This window comes from Lissotriton vulgaris, chromosome 5 (genome assembly GCF_964263255.1).
Source record: "Lissotriton vulgaris chromosome 5, aLisVul1.2, whole genome shotgun sequence".
NCBI lineage: Eukaryota > Metazoa > Chordata > Amphibia > Caudata > Salamandridae > Lissotriton > Lissotriton vulgaris.
Genome location: NC_141693.1, coordinates 1,052,952,346 through 1,052,971,319, shown reverse-complemented (window position 1 = coordinate 1,052,971,319; position 18,974 = coordinate 1,052,952,346). Strand labels below are relative to the sequence as shown.

General features: G+C 44.5%; 1 protein-coding gene across 1 annotated transcript in view; it reads left to right on the top strand.

The window, feature by feature from the left end:
- The window catches only part of ARL3 (ARF like GTPase 3), a 145,347-nt gene that overhangs the window by 20,840 nt on the left and 105,533 nt on the right, over positions 1–18,974 (top strand). Inside the window, exons 4-5 of the mRNA XM_086919573.1 lie at positions 11,166–11,282; positions 17,727–17,777. Coding sequence (XP_086775699.1) covers positions 11,166–11,282; positions 17,727–17,777 — 168 coding nt within the window. The remainder of the gene's footprint in view (positions 1–11,165; positions 11,283–17,726; positions 17,778–18,974) is intronic.

Genomic DNA, 18,974 nt, shown 5'->3' with positions numbered 1-18,974 from the left:
TTTCCGCCAGGAGGTGCAAACGAAGATTCTTGATATGCCCTATGACGGCCAGCATCTCTTCGGGGAAAAGATTGTTGAGGCCTTAATTACTATCAAAAAAGACACGGACACTGCCAAAGCCCTTGGAACACTGCAATTCCGGAACCAGTCCTTTCGTGGAAACAAAAATAGAGTACAATCTTCTTATAGAGGCACATACCAGAACAGGTCCTCCTATTCATACAACCAGAACAGAACGCAATACCAACCGCGACAACAGCAGCAAGGGCGTCAGACTTCCTACGGCAAGTCGAACTACAGGGGGAAGAACCAGAAAAAACCTGCTGGCAACCGCCAATGACTTGCGTCAATGGCTAGTCCATCCACCATCGAACTTCTTCAAAATTGGAGGGAAACTCACACACTTCCTCGACAATTGGAGATTGATAACAACAGATCGGTGGGTGATCCAGCTAATTCAATTCGGACATTCTCTGGAATTTGTCACGATCCCCCCCGACTACACCACCTCGCAAACGGTCCCACAGGCACCTACGATTGTTTCTACAGGAAATCTCTTCCATGCTGCAGAAGGGAGCGATAGAGGGAGTTCCACCAACCCACAAAGGAAAAGGTTTTTACTCCCACTTCTTCCTGATCCACAAGAAAGGGAAAAAGTGGAGACCAATCCTGGACCTCGGGGCACTCAACGTGTTCCTAAGGAAACAATTGTTCCGTATGGTGACACTCCAGGAGATCCTGGGAATATTGGAGGAAGGGGACTATGACATCCTTAGACCTGCAGGACGCTTACTGCCATATTCCTATCCTCAAAGGGCACAGGAAGTACCTCAGGTTTGCTGTAGCGGGGCAGCATTACCAATTTTGTGTCCTCCCGTTTGGCCTCAAATCTGCCCCACGGATTTTTACCAAATGCCTCTCCCCTGTGGCGGCCTTCCTTCGTCAACAAGGACACCAGGTCTTCCCATACCTGGACGACTGGCTGGTAAAGGCACCATCTGCGACCGGCGCAGCCAAATCCTCCAGATCCTGTCTGGATATTTTCCAACGTCTAGGTTTGACCCTCAACCACGAGAAGTCTGCACTGGAGCCCAACAAGGTCATTACATTTCTTGGGGCGACTCTAGACACGGAACGTGTCAAGGCTTTCCCTTCTCAGGAAAGGAAAGTCAAACTCATCTCCCTGGCCACGTCAGTGGCATCAAGGAAGACTTTACCGGTCCGCACCTTCAAGTCCCTTCTCGGCATAATGTCCTCATGTATCATGCTCATACCCCACCGCCGCCTCAAGATGCGCCCACTCCAGGAGGAGTTTACAAACCAATGGACACAAAGTACAGGATCATTCGAGGACCGCATACGAGTCACTCGAAACATGGTCAACCACTTACAGTGGTGGAGATCGTTCAAACACCTGTCACAGGAACCGTTACTGCTTCCCGCAGAGCCACATGTGATAACAATGGACGCATCCCTAGAAGGCTGGGGAGCGGTCCTCCAAGAACTCCAGATCAATGGCAAGTGGACAGAACAGGAAACCCAGCTCCACATCAACCTATTGGAGTTAAGAGCGGTCTTCCTAGCTCTACAAGCCTTCCGGCCACGCATTCAAAACTCCCTAGTGCTCGTCAGAACAGACAACACCACGACGATGCACTACCTGAACAAGCAGGGGGGACGCGATCGCTCTCACTATTTCGCGAATCGCAAAGGGTCTGGAACTGGCTTGTGGAACATGGGATAACGCTGAAAGCAGAGTACGTCCCAGGCAAGGACAACGTCTTGGCGGACGCTCTGAGCAGACAGGGATCCATCCCACGAATGGGAACTAGACATGGAAGTGCTGGAACACATCTTCGCAGAATGGGGAACTCCGCGAATAGACCTCTTTGCCACGAGAGAGTACGCCAAATGCCCAAGCTTCGCAAGCAGGAATCACCACTTGGGAACCCTCGGAAATGCATTTTCCATTGCATGGTGCAACGTCTTTGTGTACGCCTTTCCGCCATTTCCACTGATACCCAGGGTTCTCAGGAAGATGAAGTCGGAGCCCTGCACTCTGATTCTGATCGCTCCATTGTGGCTGAGGCAGCATTGGTTCACAGACCTTCACCGCCTCTCTGCCCAGCCACCTATTCGCCTGCGTCAACATCCAGCTCTGCTCACAATGTCCCAAGGACAGGTACATCACCCGAATCTGAGCTCTCTAAAATTGTCAGCTTGGCTCCTGAGTACAGGGAATTCAGCCACCTAAACATCCCGCAGGAGTGCAGAGACGTCCTTGCAAAGGCTAGAGCGGACAGCACTAATAAAACGTACTCATTAAAATGGAAGCGGTTTTGCTCTTGGTGTGTGGCCGAAGGCCTGCACCCTTTCCTCATCACTCCACAGCAGCTGCTACCATACTTACTACATCTGGCACAATCGGGCCTTGCACACGCATCCATTAAAGTGCATCTGGCGGCGATCTCAAGATTCACCAGGACTTCTAAGGGTCCATCCCTGTGAGCAAACAGACTTATACAGCAGTTCCTTCAAGGTCTCTACAGGTCCTTCCCACGACCAAGGCTGATCCCTCCATCGTGGCACCTCAATGTGGTCCTTCACCAATTAATGAAGCACCCCTTTGAACCCATCCATAGGGCAGACATCAAATTTATCTCATGGAAAACGGCCCTCCTCCTGGCTTTGACTTCTGCTAAAAGGGTCAGCGAGTTGCTGGCTCTCTCAATTCAAGATCCTTTCATTCAGTTCAGGGAGGACAGAGTGATCTTACGAACTAATCCTCGGTTTATTCCGAAAGTCCCTTCAGACTTCCACCTCTACGAACCAGTGGTCCTCAGGTCATTCTTTCCAAATCCTACCACTGTAGCTGAGAAAACTCTACATTCGTTGTATCTGAAGAGATGTCTTAAATTCTACCTGTACTGCAGTTATCCAGTATTGGTGTCTTTCATAGATTCACATGCACCCTCCCGCCTCCCCTGGAAGGACTCACCTATCTCTCTAACAAGTTTACGCCTACCTAGCTTGGTGCGTACGAAAATCTGAGAGACCTAGGCTCCTGACAGGAAGGTTCTAGAAGGAGGTGGTAGCTGATTGGTTGGCTTCTTTACTTTGGTCCTTTTTACAAAAGGACGTGGATAGGCCACTAAGGTGGGATCCTTAGGCCTGTTCTTCTCTATGTATGTCTATAGGACATTACTTTTTTATATACCGGAGGCTCCCGTCTCGACGACAGGGAATGATTCAGGCATGTGAATCTATGAAAGACACCAATACTGGATAACTGCAGTTACAGGTAAGTAACGCATTTCTTCCTGGTTTCGGTCGGGATCCATCGGAAGATCTTACGGAGCGTGCGTAGGGTGTTGAAGCATGAGGAGACGGCGTTGACTTGTCTGGTCATCGAGAGGGAGGAGTCCAGGATGAAGCCCAGGTTGCGTGCGTGGTCTGTTGGCTTGGGTGCGCTGCCTAGGGCCGGCGGCCACCAGGTATCGTCCCAGGCGGAGGGCGATGGTCCCAGGATGAGGACGATGGTCCCAGGATGAGGACTTCCGTCTTGTCTGAGTTCAGTTTCAGGCGGCTGTTCTTCATCCACTTGGCGACGTCTTTCATCCCTTCGTGTAGGCTAGTTCTGGCGGTGTCACTGGTGAGGGAGAGGATCAGTTGGGTGTCGTCGACGTAGGAGATGATGTTGAGGTTGTGTTGGCGTGCGATGGCTGCAAGGGGTCTCATGTAGACGTTGAAGAGGGTGGCGCTGAGTGATGATCCTTGCGGTATGCCGCAGATGACTTCGGTGGCCTCGGATCGAAACGGGGGGAGGTGGACTCTGTGTTCTTCCGGCAAGGAACGAGATGATCCTTTCCAGAGCCTTCTCTTGGACACCTGTGTTGCTGAGGCGTTGGACTAGGGTGCGGTGGCAGACAGTGTTGAACGCAGCGGAGAGATCCAGGAGGATGAGGGCCGCTGTTTCCCTGTTGTCGAGCAGGGTTCTGATGTCGTCAGTGGCTGCGATGAGGGCGGTCTCGGTGCTGTGGTTGGCTCGGAAACCAGACTGCGAGGGGTCAAGGGATCCGTTCGTCTCGAGGAAGGCGGCAAGCTGTCTGTTGACGGTCTTCTCGATGACTGTGGCAGGAAAAGGGAGGAGCGAGATGGGGCGAAAGTTCTTGAAGTCGGTGGGGTCCGCTGTTGGTTTCTTCAGTAGGGCGCTGAGCTCGGCGTACTTCCAGCTCTCCGGGAAGGTGGCGGTGTCGAAGGAGATGTTGATGATGTCCCGCAGTTGGGGTGCGATGATGGAGTCGGCCTTGTTGAAGACGTGGTGGGGGCAGGGGTCAGTCGGAGATCCGGAGTGGATGGTGTTCATCGTGCGAGCTGTGTCTTCGGTGGTCACCGTGGTCCCCTATTAAAAAAGTCTAATCTAGATCCTACAACCCAAACAACTATCGGCCGATCTCCAGGCTACCCTTTCCAGCAAGTTAATAGAAAAAGCCTTGAATCAACCAGTAACTGCAAAAACAACAAGTGAGGGTCCGAATGTGGATCAATGTCACACATTCACCCCAGTCAAAAGATCTGGGCCTGAACCCATCGTTTTTTTGCACTCCACACCACCCTGGGTTAGACAATGGCGATATGCAAATCAGCTCTGACCCTGTTGCCCCATGGGAACAGTCCAGTCCGAACTACAAAAGCCATGTCCTTCCCAGAACTGAATCAAGCATCCGAGGACCGAACCGGTTTTGAGGTAACACCTCTCATCAGCCCGGCTAGCTTGACTCCAAGTGGTGTGGAGTGCCTGGGACCCACGTCTGGGCATCCCCAGCGCACTTAGGGCGGCAATTGCAAAAACAACAAGTGATGGACCGAATGTGGATCAATGTCACACATTCACCCCAGTCAAAAGATCTGGGCCTGAATCCATCGTTTTTTTGCACTCCACACCACCCTGGGTTAGACAATGGCGATATTGTAGTAGTAGTTCGGACTGGACTGTTCCCATGGGGCACAGGGTCAGAGCTGATTTGCATATCGCCATTGTCTAACCCAGGGTGGTGTGGAGTGCAAAAAAACGATGGATTTGGACCCAGATCTTTGGACTGGGGTGAGTGTGTGACATTGATCCACATTCGGTCCATCACCTGTTGTGTTTGCATATTCCGCCCTAAGTGCGCTGGGGATGCCCAGACGTGGGTCCCAGGCACTCCACACCACTGGAGTCAAGCTAGCCGGGCTGATGAGAGGTGTTACCTCGAAACCGGTCCGGTCCTCGGATGCTTGATTCCGTTCTGGGAAGGACATGGCTTTTGTAGTTCGGACTGGACTGTTCCCATGGGGCACAGGGTCAGAGCTGATTTGCATATCGCCATTGTCTAACCCAGGGTGGTGTGGAGTGCAAAAAAACGATGGATTTGGACCCAGATCTTTAGACTGGGGTGAGTGTGTGACATTGATCCACATTCGGTCCATCACCTGTTGTGTTTGCATATTCCGCCCTAAGTGCGCTGGGGATGCCCAGACGTGGGTCCCAGGCACTCCACACCACTGGAGTCAAGCTAGCCGGGCTGATGAGATGTGTTACCTCGAAACCGGTCCGGTCCTCGGATGCTTGATTCCGTTCTGGGAAGGACATGGCTTTTGTAGTTCGGACTGGACTGTTCTCATGGGGCACAGGGTCAGAGCTGATTTGCATATCGCCATTGTCTAACCCAGGGTGGTGTGGAGTGCAAAAAAACGATGGATTTGGACCCAGATCTTTGGACTGGGGTGAGTGTGTGACATTGATCCACATTCGGTCCATCACCTGTTGTGTTTGAATCAACCAGTGGCCCAATTCCTGTCCGACCACCAACTGTTGGATTCCACCCATTTTGGGTTTAGAAGCTGTCATAGCACCGAAAGCGCTCTTGTCCAAACCACAGAAGAGGTTAGAGCAATAGTTCACAGTGGTGGCAGTCACCACTTCTAGAATTATTGGCCGTCTTTGATACAGTTGACCAACATTTTGCTCTACCATCTCCGGGCTGTCGGTTTCGAGGGGTCAGCCCTGAAATTACTAGAATCCTTTCTATCAAATAGGAAACAAGTGTTGGCTTTAGACCCATTTGTGTCGTAGCCATTCTTACTGGCATATGGAGTCCCACAAGGGTCCTGACTAAGCCCCACGCTGTTTACTGTGTATGTTAAACCTCCGGCCTCCCATATAAGATCTTATGAGCTTGCACTTACTTCATATGCCGACAACACCCAATTGGTTGTAGCTATATCTTCTTCTAACAACCAGAATGGTGTAAATTTCCATGATTGTATGGCAGCTATTGGCAACTTAATGAATTTCAATTGCCTAAACTTAATTCAAACAAAAATGCGGTCATCCTGTTTGGAAATAATCCTTCTTTATGGGCCATATCCTGCTGGCCAAAGGAGCTGGACCCAGGGGAAGAGTTGGGCACACATCTAACCTCTGCACTACCGGTGAAGACAGTCACGTCTTCTGCTTTCCTGGTTTTAAGGATGCTCAGAAAGATCTTTCCTTTCATCCCCATCAATGCCCCAAAAATAGTGATTACTGCACTTGTGCCAGCAAAATTAGATTATTGCAATGCATTATTTTCAAATATGTAGCAGCAGGATCTAAGTAGACTTCATGTCCTACAGAATACAGTGGCCAGAATGCTAACCGAGATTCCCAAACACAAATCTGTATCGCAAGCCATTACACTTCTTCATTGGCTGCCCGTTAAGCAGCACATTACGTTTAAGGCTCTCTGCCTTGCCCATAAGGCTCTCCATGGATCTGGCCCAGAGTTTTTTAAACAATCTTTCAGCTGGTACAGACCAAAGAGAAACTAAGAGCTTCAGGTGCGGAGAAACTGGGGGTCAGAAGATTTCAACAAATCAACTGGGGTGGAAGGAGCTTTGTTAATACCAAAACCATTGAATGGAACATACTTCACCCTCATATTAGATTAATCCCCAACCAATTAATTCCTTAAAGTTATATGTGCCCTCCCTCCGCTGCTAACGACTTGACTCCTTCGGGTATTCGTTGCACTCTACAAGTCTCTGTAACATTAACTAATTAGTAGCCATCAAGTAACTGAAATAAAATTAATAGAAATGGCTATTCTCTGCTCCTCCACAGTCCACCCATAAAGCAATGACCTTGTAAATGGGGATGGTGCAGATCAGTGCAGGCAGCTGGGTGCTCCAAATGCTTTTCAAGATCTCAAGGAAGCCAGTCTCTGAAGAACCAGTGGCTCTACCATTTTCTCTGTGTTGGTTCTCTTCGGGCTGCTGACTGCACTTACTTTACTCGGAGAAAGCCAGAGCTATTTCCATTGCCAGATATAGATGGTCTGACTGGATCCCATTTGAAGAACCATTTCAAAATGTGTTGGGCCCTTTTACAGTTATGCTTGTGTGCGACTGGTCCATACCAGGGGGCAGTGTTTTGAATGCAGATTATGTGACATGTGGCTTAATCTTGTGCATTGGTTGGTCTGATTCAGAAACAGAAATTCGAAGTCATTGGTTGGTCTGACTCAGAAACAGAAATTCTAGGTCACCGAAAATAAAATACAGAAAGTTCTATTTAATGCCATCCTTTACAATGTGCCAGTCTCCTATTGACAGTATATTTATTGGTAATGGTATGAAGCTCATTATGCGGGTCTACCAGCAATGCTGCTCAAATACGGCACAGCTGTTCTTGATGTGGATCTTGTTAGTTTCTTAAACGTCAATACTACAACGACTAATTTTCAGGTTGGCATTTTAAATTGCTCCATTTAAATACATCCTACAGTGCTGCATCAGGTTCGAACTATGCAGTTAGATACATTTCCATGCCCGTGTAAAATTTCGTTAGTGAAAGAGAAGCAAAAGTTTGAAACCACAAAAGCATTACCACCTACTAAGTACTAAAGATGGCAACCCATCCCTTTTACAATGAAAGTGCACTAGGGCATTTTTACCGGAAGTGAACCAGCTGGGTAACAACAGAAGATGTCATCAGGAGCCTCCCATGAGTTATCCAGAATTTGATGCATCCAGTCAGACTACTTGCATCATTAAAATTGTAAAGCTGACCATCACAGACAACCCTCACCCTGGCTGATTAAAGGCAAAACTTTAAATTCCCTGTCTAAGCAATTTGTGATGAACTGAGTGCATATCCTGCCTTTTTCACTGTGTACCCCCATTCGAATCCAGTAAAAGTAACACCAAGTTCTATTTCAGTGTCCTTACCTTCTTTATTGCTACTCCGCAATTCAATCAACAGTTTCCCTTGAGCTTTAAGGGTCCCGCATTCCATTCTTTATTTTACGTCCACAATTACTCCAGAAATGTCCCGTCCGTTTTAAGGATCCTTTTATTGCCCTGAGTGGGCAATGACGCAGTTGTAATAACCGACTTGGAAAGCAGATCTCCATCCTGTACCTACGACTATAGAAATGTTATCACCACTGTATTCAAGTCTTGCTCTGAAAGGATGGCTAGAAAATTATATATGTGCATGCTCAAGATAACAGAATTTTCCAGACTCTTAACCTTTGAACCCTGTTTCACTGTGGGGGTTACAGAAAAGACCTTCTACTCCTGCAAATAATTGTCATCCTCCCAGGGTCAGGCACATGTTATAGAACACCTCTTCACAAATCCTAGATTTGTTTGCCAACTGGTGTGTTTGCATGGATTCCAAACCCCTGTACATCTGAGATACCTGATCAACTCCACTCTATTAGTTGCAGGTTGCTGAAGCCCACTTTAAAAATGACCTCACCGTGGGCAAGTCCATTACCACTCTCTCCTCTAGTATTACAGCTTCTAATTGGATGAGTGCAAAACAAAAATTAAATCACTTTTTTTTTTTTTTAAAGCGCTTGATCTGACTTTGTAAACCTACCACAATGGGCACCTTTGTAGTGTTGATTTCTATCATGCTGGGAGCAGCGTTCAGATCAGTGTCCCCAACAGTTCCTGAAAATTGTGCAAGTGAACTAAACAGGAAGTTCCCAGACAACCCCCTCGGGATCATCATCCTACGTGCGGCAGTAGATTTTTATGTAGTGTCCAACAGGATCCACTCAGTTCATATAGACACAATCCCACCCACCCACCAAATGCTGAATTGCCAGAGGGCGAAAGCAGTAAAGAAACTCTAAATCCAGAGTCTGGGTCCCAGGCACACACCAACATGACTGGCTACTTTTTTTCGAATGGTTTACCTGTCTGTGCAGCACCCTTCCTTACTTTCCCCCTTTCGTCCTTAACGCTTCTTCCCCGTTTTCCTCTCTGCAAACACGTCACACCCAGCAATTCCTTTTCTTTCTTCCAAAAACATTTTAAACTGGAATTCGCAAAGCTATGAGAGATAATTTATTATTGCTGGTATATGCCAAAAAGGGGGACAAACCTGCTCACTCCCTAAGTGTAGCTGCTAAATGCTTGCAATAAAAATTTTCAGTTTAGCAAAAAACAGCTGAATAATTTGTTTGTTTTTTTTTGTGTGATAGTTTTTAAATTTCAAATCTTACAGTTTTTGCATTTATTTTATTATTTTTTGTGAAGGTGTCTAGAATAAATCCTCACCTAACCAAGGATTCAACTCTTAGCGGGTAAATTTCAAACTCTGCTGCATTATGCATAAGTGCATCTATGGGTCTGGTCCCAAATATCTAAAAGATATTTTTTTTCCCTACTCTCCCGGACGTGCTCTGCGTTCCAGCAACACCATGTTGCTGCATGTACCTAAAATTACCAGAGCGAGACAGGGTGGCCGAGCACCCTCCCTTAAAGGCCCCCTGCTGTGGAATTCCCTTCCACCTCAGCTGAGACAAATTTCCAACCTCTTCTCCTTTAGGAAGAAACTAAAAACTCACCTGTTCACACAAGATTAATTTGGCCTTTCTCTCTGTCACCCCCTCAATAAAGTTTGCCCTACTTATACAGAAGCTACGCGCGGAGATACCCCTTCGGGGCTGATTCAGGCGCGCTATAAGAATATAAATAAATAAATAAATAAAATAAATAGCAGCTGCAATGTAATAGTGTGACTTAAAGACATTTTAACAACAACTTTAACAAGATACAGAAAATAAATCACCATCCAACTCTGCACAGGAATTGCATGCAAAGTAAATAGCTGCTATTTAAAGTTAATATAAAAAATAAAAAAGCACACTTTGAACCACCGTTGTCACTGAAGAGAAAGGACTGATTTTAGGTTAATGAGAACGACATGCTCAGGATTTGTGCAGTCAATTAAAGCGAGTGGAGCCAGTTGAAAAAATGGACTGGGCTATTGTCCCATGCTGTATGCCATGGTGGGCGTAAGCATTATGTGAATGATAATCTAACACACCAATTGATAATGCCATTCCATATATATTATGGTTTTATTCTTTTGAAAAATAATTTACATTTTTTTAAATTGGTTTTACTGCATTGAAATTAATATAAACACCTTTTTAATATCTGTAAGTTTTTCCCTTTGAAGTAATGATTGAAATAAAATCCACAAACTCCTCTCGGGATACAGTAACGAATGGCCTCTCGTTGAGTTGCTCTCTATTACTAAGACAGGACCCTTCCCTGTCCGCAACCAGGAATATTGAGTGCACAGTAAAGTAATGATTAGCTGACTATTTATTTTTTGCGGAATAACTTGTCATTTGTTTTGGGGGAAAGGTCCTTGGTTACATTAAACACCCAAAAAGTAAAATACTGGTGGAAAAATAAGGACTCCAGAATGCTTCTTGGCTTCGATCCTTTGTGTGAATTTTCTTCATCCTGATCTTCCAGTCATTAATATTCGCATGCACTAACATTATCCTGTGTAATAACTCGGTCAGTAAACCCAGTTTTTTCAGTTTGAATCCAATACCTTTTTGGTGCAAAGTCTAGCAACATGACTCAGTATAACAGCATTATGTTAAGTTAGTATTTCTTGCATATGCTTTAAGGATTTAAGAATTGTATTTTGATGCAAGTTAGGATTTCCTTAAAGGGATTTGCATATTTTCCTCTTATATCAAAAAGTAGTTATCTATTACACATCAGGATCCAACCCATGACTTCCCATGACCATCAATATAATTTTGTAATGCCATATTGTCTTTGCACAGATAATCTTATAAATGTGGCTTGTTTTCTGTTTTCAGGGTTTTAACATTAAAAGCGTACAATCTCAAGGTTTTAAACTGAATGTCTGGGACATTGGAGGACAAAGAAAGATCAGACCATATTGGAGGAACTATTTCGAAAATACAGATGTGCTTGTAAGTACAAAGTATTGTGCTATTCATGGTGTTTTTTTAGAAATCATTTCACTAAAGTCTAAGGCTGAATTTGTGAATCCTAGCTTTGCAGTAGAGTTTTTCCCCCATTTGAACATAAATAAAATTCCATGAGGTACACAGCACTTTTCAGTGATGTTTTAGAGGTAGAGCAATGGCGTAAATGCAGTATATACTTGAATCTATATATTCATATGAAAATCGTTTTAGTCGATACGAAACAGTTTCAAGATTACTTCATGTGTTGTCTAGTTTTTTTTTTAATTCTTTTTTTATTAACGTTGCAGAAAACAGTGGTGATCGTCACAGTAATACAATACATTACATACAATTGTGCCTTAGGAAGCCAAAGTTGACAGGACATGTAAGGTTGGAAATACTCATTGCAGTTTATCGTTAAGCAGTCATCAATGCGAGTGGTTCGTCAACCGGGGCAACCTGGATGGGTTCGCATATATGACCCCTGTATTCGTTCGTGTTGTCTAGTTTTAAGACCTCGCACAGCAGTTGACCCTCTTCGACCCCAAATCATTAGGGTTATCATCTCATATGATATCATCCGTGATGTTAATTAGGGTGGGCATATGATTGTTAAATGTCCATAAAGGATGGCAGCTTGTGATTGCCCACAAAGGGGTTTGTTGAATGTTTAACAAAATGATGCTTCCAAGCAGAACAACCCACTGCTCTGAGACATCATTGCAGACTTTCATGCACCTTTACATACACAAAGTAGCACCACTGCAACATAATTTGCTGAAATCACACCAAGCAGTGAACAACATTCAGTCTCATAGAATGACCAGGATAGCCGAGCCTTATGTTTCACACTTATTCTCAGTCACAGAAGACACACAGTGCATAAACGCGGGCTCTTTAAGGCCACATGGACCTCTCCATTAACCATTCTGAGCTTTCACCAAGTGATACACCGAACATGCCAATCTTAAACATTGATCCTACAAAAAACATATCAGACTACTGTGACTCTGTCAGTGGTAAAGTCCAGAAGCATGCAGAAAGAGAGCTCCAGACAGCGGAGCCCTGTGAGGCCATACAAAAGACCGAAAGGAACTATACAAACACTGATAACAAGTGAGATCCCTATCATAATTGGTGGTCTCATCTTTTGTGCATTGGTCACCAATTACCTCACTGCATCAGTTACTGCATCAGTTAATTCCCTTGGTGGGAAGCTGCTTATGAAATATAGGCATGTGCAATATGTGTATGTTGTCAGTTTCCTGTCACTTCCTGTTTTTATGTGTACATGGTAGGGGTGATTACTGTTGTTTGTGTATGTGTTACAGCTAGCCCCCACATTGCAGAATTGAGCCCATGCAGGGGACATTAGCGAGTCTAGAGTTACTAAGTGCATTCTTACATTAAAGGGTTGTTCTTTGTCACAGTATGTATGCAGTGGCTTCACCTCTCTTCTGTTGTGTGTATACAGTACTGAAGGATCTCTACCTCTAGAAGAAGTAATTTTGTTGAGGGCTAATGCCAATGCCACACAGTGAGTTGTCTTCTGTGTCAATTCAGGAAATTTAGAGCAGAGGCGAGAGGATGCACATGGCACAGCTCTGCAAAGGTGTGCCGGTCTGAGATGAAATTTGGATTACGTTAGCTGCAAGAGGTTCATTCAGAGAGCATAGCCATAGATGTAGACATCAGCAACACAAACTTACATTTATTGCCATCTGTCAGCAGATAAACCGGAGTCTAGGAGCAGCTTCTTCACTTTTCTGCAGCAAGACTCTACAGCATAGGACAGACCCAGATGTGAGTGGAGGTGGGACTGGGGGGGATTATTGTTAGTCAATCTGATACAGTGAAGGAAAGATTCAGAACAGAGAAGGTAAACTGGGACTAGAATAAATGAAGAATGGTATAACACCAGGGATCATATACTAGACCTGTGGATTGAGGGAAGAAAGAAACAAACGAGGGATTAAATAAAGGGAATACAGGAAAGCTGGGATTGAGAAAATTAAAGGGACACAAGATGGACTGAGAGGTGGAAGCAAAAGACACAAAGTGGAGGGACCAATGAGTCCGTGCACCTGTGAGCGAGAAAGAAATGGTAGACTAAAAACATACCTGGCGGCCAGGGGACCCCAAGACTTTGACCAGAGTGAAAAAACGCACAACCTACCCCACCTGGCTGCCTCTTTCTATCTGTCTCTCTCACAGTACTAGAGTGTAGACAGTGGAACAAAGGGAGCAACTTACAGAGAAATAGAGGGAGGAAGAGGGAGATGGTGTAATGGGAAGAAGGGCTTTTGGTGCATGAGGAAAGAGCTTGGATGAATAAGGGCCAGATGTACTACCCTTACAATTTTCGACTTGCAAAGTGTAATTTACAACAGTGTCTCAGACACAGTTTGCATTTCCTAATTGGGTCGCAAATTGCCGGCCTCATTAATGTTCACGAAGCAGGTGCAATTTGCGACCCCATTGAGAATAGCTAGCAGTCACAGGGATGGTGGCCTGCTGGGGTCAGCAGACCACCATGTCTGTGACTGCATTTTAAATAAAGCAGTTTTATTTTTTTAAATGCAGCCCGTTTTTCTTACAGGAAAACTGTATGCATTTAAAAAAGAAAAATGAAACGTTTCGTTTTTAAAGAGTAGGCTGTGGTTCGTGGGACCACTGCCTGCACTTAAAAAATATTTTTGCATACATTCACAAAGGGGAAGGTGTCCCATGCCTTCCCATTTGCGAATGCCTTACTTCAAGTAGGTGGTAAACTGCGAGTGTTTTGCGACCGCAATTGCAGGCGCAAAGCAATCATTCATTGAAATGCGACTCGCTCTTAGGAAGGGACACAATTGGCATGCCCCTTCCTAATAGCAAGTCGCAAACCCTATTTTGCAAGTCAGTAATAGGTTACAGACTCGCAAACTAGGGGTTGTACATGGGGCAGACCTATTTTGCGGGCGCAAACGGGCTGATAACCCATTTGCGACCGCAAAAAACTGTTGTACATCTGGCCCTAGGTGTATTGAGAAGGGGCGAGGTATGTGAAGAGCTAGAGAAAAAAATGCCTAGAGGTGAACATGGGGATATGCAGACACAGAGAGTCTCACTGAAACAAGAAATTCATAGAGGGTAAATAAACTTACTGGAAACCGTGGTATGTGGGAATATAACATTGACCTGATTGAATTGGGGGTAAGGGACCTTTGATTAAATGGGTAGACTGAGGAAGAAAAGAGAGAACCCCAAGAGGATAGGCAGGGAGTTGGACACCAGTTGGTAGATGGTCAGCTCTTAGGACAATGAGAATGAGTGGGTCTGGGATTGGGAAGAAACTGTGCTGAGAGGATTAGTGACTCAAGGTATTCCACAATTTCTGAAGCCTGGATTTTACTTGGGAAGTCGACTCAAGCCTGAAGTTGCCCTAAGAAAGATCTTTCACAACAGTACTTTTTTTTTAGGTTTAAGAACTCTGGTTTTCTACTTGTTTCCAGTTGAATTAGATTGGAGCTCACTGGACACCAGGTCAACTTATCTGCTTCACCCACATAAAGATACATCTGGACTTTGACTCTATTTTTTCATTTGTTTGAGTTTGAAGGTAGCTAGTTTGGTGTTCAACAACCTCCTGCTCTGTAGAGGGTGCCTTGGCCATAGGATTGTTAGAGGATCAGAGACAAGTTTCACCTCTACAGTATTGGCCCCAAAAAGTTTAGCTACTGACTTGGTATTGGTCTCAATAAGAGACCATGCACAATTTCACAAAGTCAGACCCTGATGTGGGTAATGATGAGTATACTAAACATTTCTGGCTGTTAATAATTTTTTCTGTATTTTCAGACCAGCTGTCAAAAAGATCTATTATTTTTTATGACATTATTCTGGCTGGACATTTGCCTTAGTCCTAAACATAAATCAGTCTTCAATAGTAACTCTTACTGCTCGTCCACGTCTCTGCCTTTCATGGGAGTTCTCTCCGGAGGCTTTGCCCCTTAGAGAGCTATGCAGTGGTGTTTCAACCGCTAGAGTTTCGGAGATATTAAATACTAATTACAATGAGTTCTCATTAACTTACAGGATTTTAAAAAAGACTAAGAGGCCCACACAAGATTTCCTGTGAGCAGTGAACGTGTGGGCCATCTCGGGAAATGTATGCAGTCACAGTGGAGACATGCAAGGTGCAAGACTGGCTGAAAGAAGTCACAACGAATAGATGTATACCATGTGGCAAGCTGTACTATTGCAACCAGAAGCACAAAATATGCTTATTTTCCTCTCAAAAAGTGGGTCAAGCAGTTAAATCCCAGCATTGCACAAAGAAACCATCAACATTCATAGTCTGTCAGTGCTTTCGAAAATTATTAGCCTCTGATAATTTTTTTTGGTGATGCTTGCCAGAGAATTTCATTGCGTGCATAATAAATCTTTCTTTACTTAGAAGGACCTTTCAGTGGAAATTCTTTGTAATGATGAAGTTGATCAGTTCTAACCTTTTATTAGTGCCACAGTGTGAAAATTGCAGTATCAAACTCTGAAAATTAAATTAGCGCCGTTGTAATACTTACTGAAACTCTGAGATGCAGCCTGAAATAAAAATCAATTAAGCAGGGCATGCTTCTTTTAATTTCAATCAGTGGGTTTATACATTCCATATATGTTGGTCCCCATCTTGCAAACACCTATTTCCTCTTGTGATTAAAATGAGGACTGGATAAAACAGAGATTTGGGAGTTGAAGGATGCAATTTTCTGAAGCTTTAATACATGATCATCCATAGATTGTGGGGCAAACCCAACAGGAATTTGTAGCATGATGGGAAAAACCATGAAGATGATTCTCTTCTTTTTAGGAAGCCAGTATAGATTCTGACATTCTATTTTCTGTCACTTTTATAGCCATATTTGTGCCCTTTTTCAATGTACTCATTAATTTCTAGGTCACATTAGTAGTCTATGTGTAAGTTACTCATATCACTTTAGACTTCCCTTTACTTTTTGAGGAAAAATGAATGTCAAGTAAGCATTAAATTTAATTTCAACAAGCCAACACAACTGAATTAACCTGAACTAAGTCCCAGTGAGAGTACAAAGTGCAGTAAAAAGCACAGTCTAGTTTCTGCTTATCCCCGAGATCAGATAACCCCAAGTCGGCTGGTAATCCTTTTTGGTTATCATTGACTTAGGTTAGGGTTTGTCACAAGTTACAGTGTCCGTTCCATTTGGGTGGTAGGAGAACAGCAATAATACAGACTATCCCCACCCAGACACAAGTTCCCTACCAATTCTGGTTGCCTTCCAGGAAAATCTGAAAATAAACCTAGACCGAAATGTTCTTTCTGACCCATGACGACACATAAAGGTACAGGCCACACTGATTTTTAATTTGAACTCCACAGCCTCCCCATCACAATACAGTTGGAATTGTGATCCCCTGCATAGATTATTAGGGCCCCACATATCTTAGTTTGAACTCCAGAGTTCAGGATGTGCACATCCACGTAAGAGCTGCGAGTCCACATAGAATTCAAGAAGGGACCAGGGTCAACTTTATAATTGGCACCCAACAACACATCCAGTGTTACAAATTGGCTATCATCATAAGTTGTTACGCAGCAATTAAATACAATTAAATCTAACCTACTCTTCAAACCAAGAACTATAGATTTTGTTTCTACTGGAAAATGTATCCACACTAGTGCAAAAGGTACATCTAAACTAGCATTGACTGAGACTTTTACCAGTTTTAGGTTTATACATAAAAAGCAGTGCTCATCTCAAACCGGTACTTTGTTCATAGAAATAAAACTGTGCTTCATTTATTTATGTATGTTGCTTTCTTAGAGTGTGAATTTCATTTTGAGCTTGCAGAATTTGTGGTTAGAAGGACAGATTTATCTTTAAAAAAGGGCACTGGATTCTTACCTGCTCAATGTGTTATGATTCATCAAAGAATTAGTTTCTGCAGGCAGTTGTTGTTTTGATTTTTCTTTTAATCTGGTTATTGCGTTTTAAGCACAGAAGGCTTACAATAAACCTAAGAACAAAGTGCTCATGCAATTTATGGTGAGTCCGCCTTGGTTTTATGCTGCATTTAGTAGCCAGTTTTATGCTGAAGCATGCACATTGTGTGGGTGTGAGCCCATCCATATTATTAATGTGAATCTTCCCTTCCAAACACCCAGACTCAAATTGAGAGAGCACCAACTTAATTTAATAAAATGATGTTTTCTTCCTCAGTCAGAATACATATTGAGTCCTATTGTTCGTGAGGATGTCCTACTGGTCCTCTATATTCTGCCACTCCCCATCTTGGTTACTTATTGCATTAAAGCAGACCAGTTATTGACTATAACTTTCATGTTCTGCCCCTTGGACTATAAGCAGTAAAGTTAAATGCGTCATCATTAAGTACAGTAATTTTCTAACAAATACATTTGTTATTTTGTAGATCTATGTTATCGACAGTGCAGATAGAAAAAGATTTGAAGAAACGGGCCAGGTTTGTAACTTTTTTCATATTTTACACTCTGACATACTTTTAAGAAAATTAGCATTTTTGTTAAGATTTTTTTATTTTTATTTCTTTTTATTAACAATTCAACAAAAGAAAAACACCAGGTGACTTGGCAGTTACACAATTGTCCAATATACAGGTCCATACTTCAAACAATACATACAGGATAGCGATCAAGGGATCACAGACTCCTGCGCCTCCTCTTCTTCCAGACAGAACGGGGGCGTACAGATGTCACCACGGAAACGTCTGCCCAACCTTACCCCACTTTTTGGGACAACCCCTGGAAACGTAGACCGACCTCTCCTTGAAAATGCACCAATCCTTGTCCTCTGCCTATTTCCCAACCTGGGTGGCTGCCTAGCTCCTCACAGCTGAGCAATGTTGCACTTGGCTACCATGCATGCTAACGTTACCCACTGTCTCCTATACACACCCAGATCCGTGTGTTCCCACACATTTATAATACACCTACGGGCCTCCGGCCGTATCACCACCCCCAGGACATCACGTAGTCTATCCTAGATCTCTACCCAATAGTTCTGTAACTCCCTACAGTGCCACAAGATATGCATGAAAGTTCCAAGTTCTCCACACCCCCTGCGACATTCCCCGCTCTCTGATCTACCCATTCGAACCAGACGGGGCCCTGTGACATAGGACCTATGAAGAATCTTTAACTGCACTAATCTGAGCCTCATCTGTATTGCCACTACGCGCGGAGAGGAGACCGCCTCCCGCTAATCCTCATCGTCTAACTCCACCCCATCTGCACTCCATTGTGTCCTAATTAGTACCAGCGGGTCCTCCATATTATTGAGTTTTTTATATATTAGGGAGATGGTCCTCTCCGGGAAAAGACCATCTAACACCCGGTCCATAAGGGGGGAAGCATCAGGAAGAGGCGTCCCTATGGGAATGTGTGTAAGTAATGCATGTCTGATCTGCGTGCCACGCCGCGTGCCACACCTGTACAGCATGTGCCGTAGGACTCGCAAGGGGAATCCGGTCAGGCATACAGTGCCCTGGTGAAATCGCCCCCCGGCACCTGCCAGTGGTCCGTAGCATACCCGGGGTCCTCTGGGGCCCCGTATATGACGTGGTTCATTGGTTGAGTCTCCTGAAGTAGTACAACATCTGGGGAGTGTCTTCTAATCAACTGGTTCACCATTCACCTTTTAA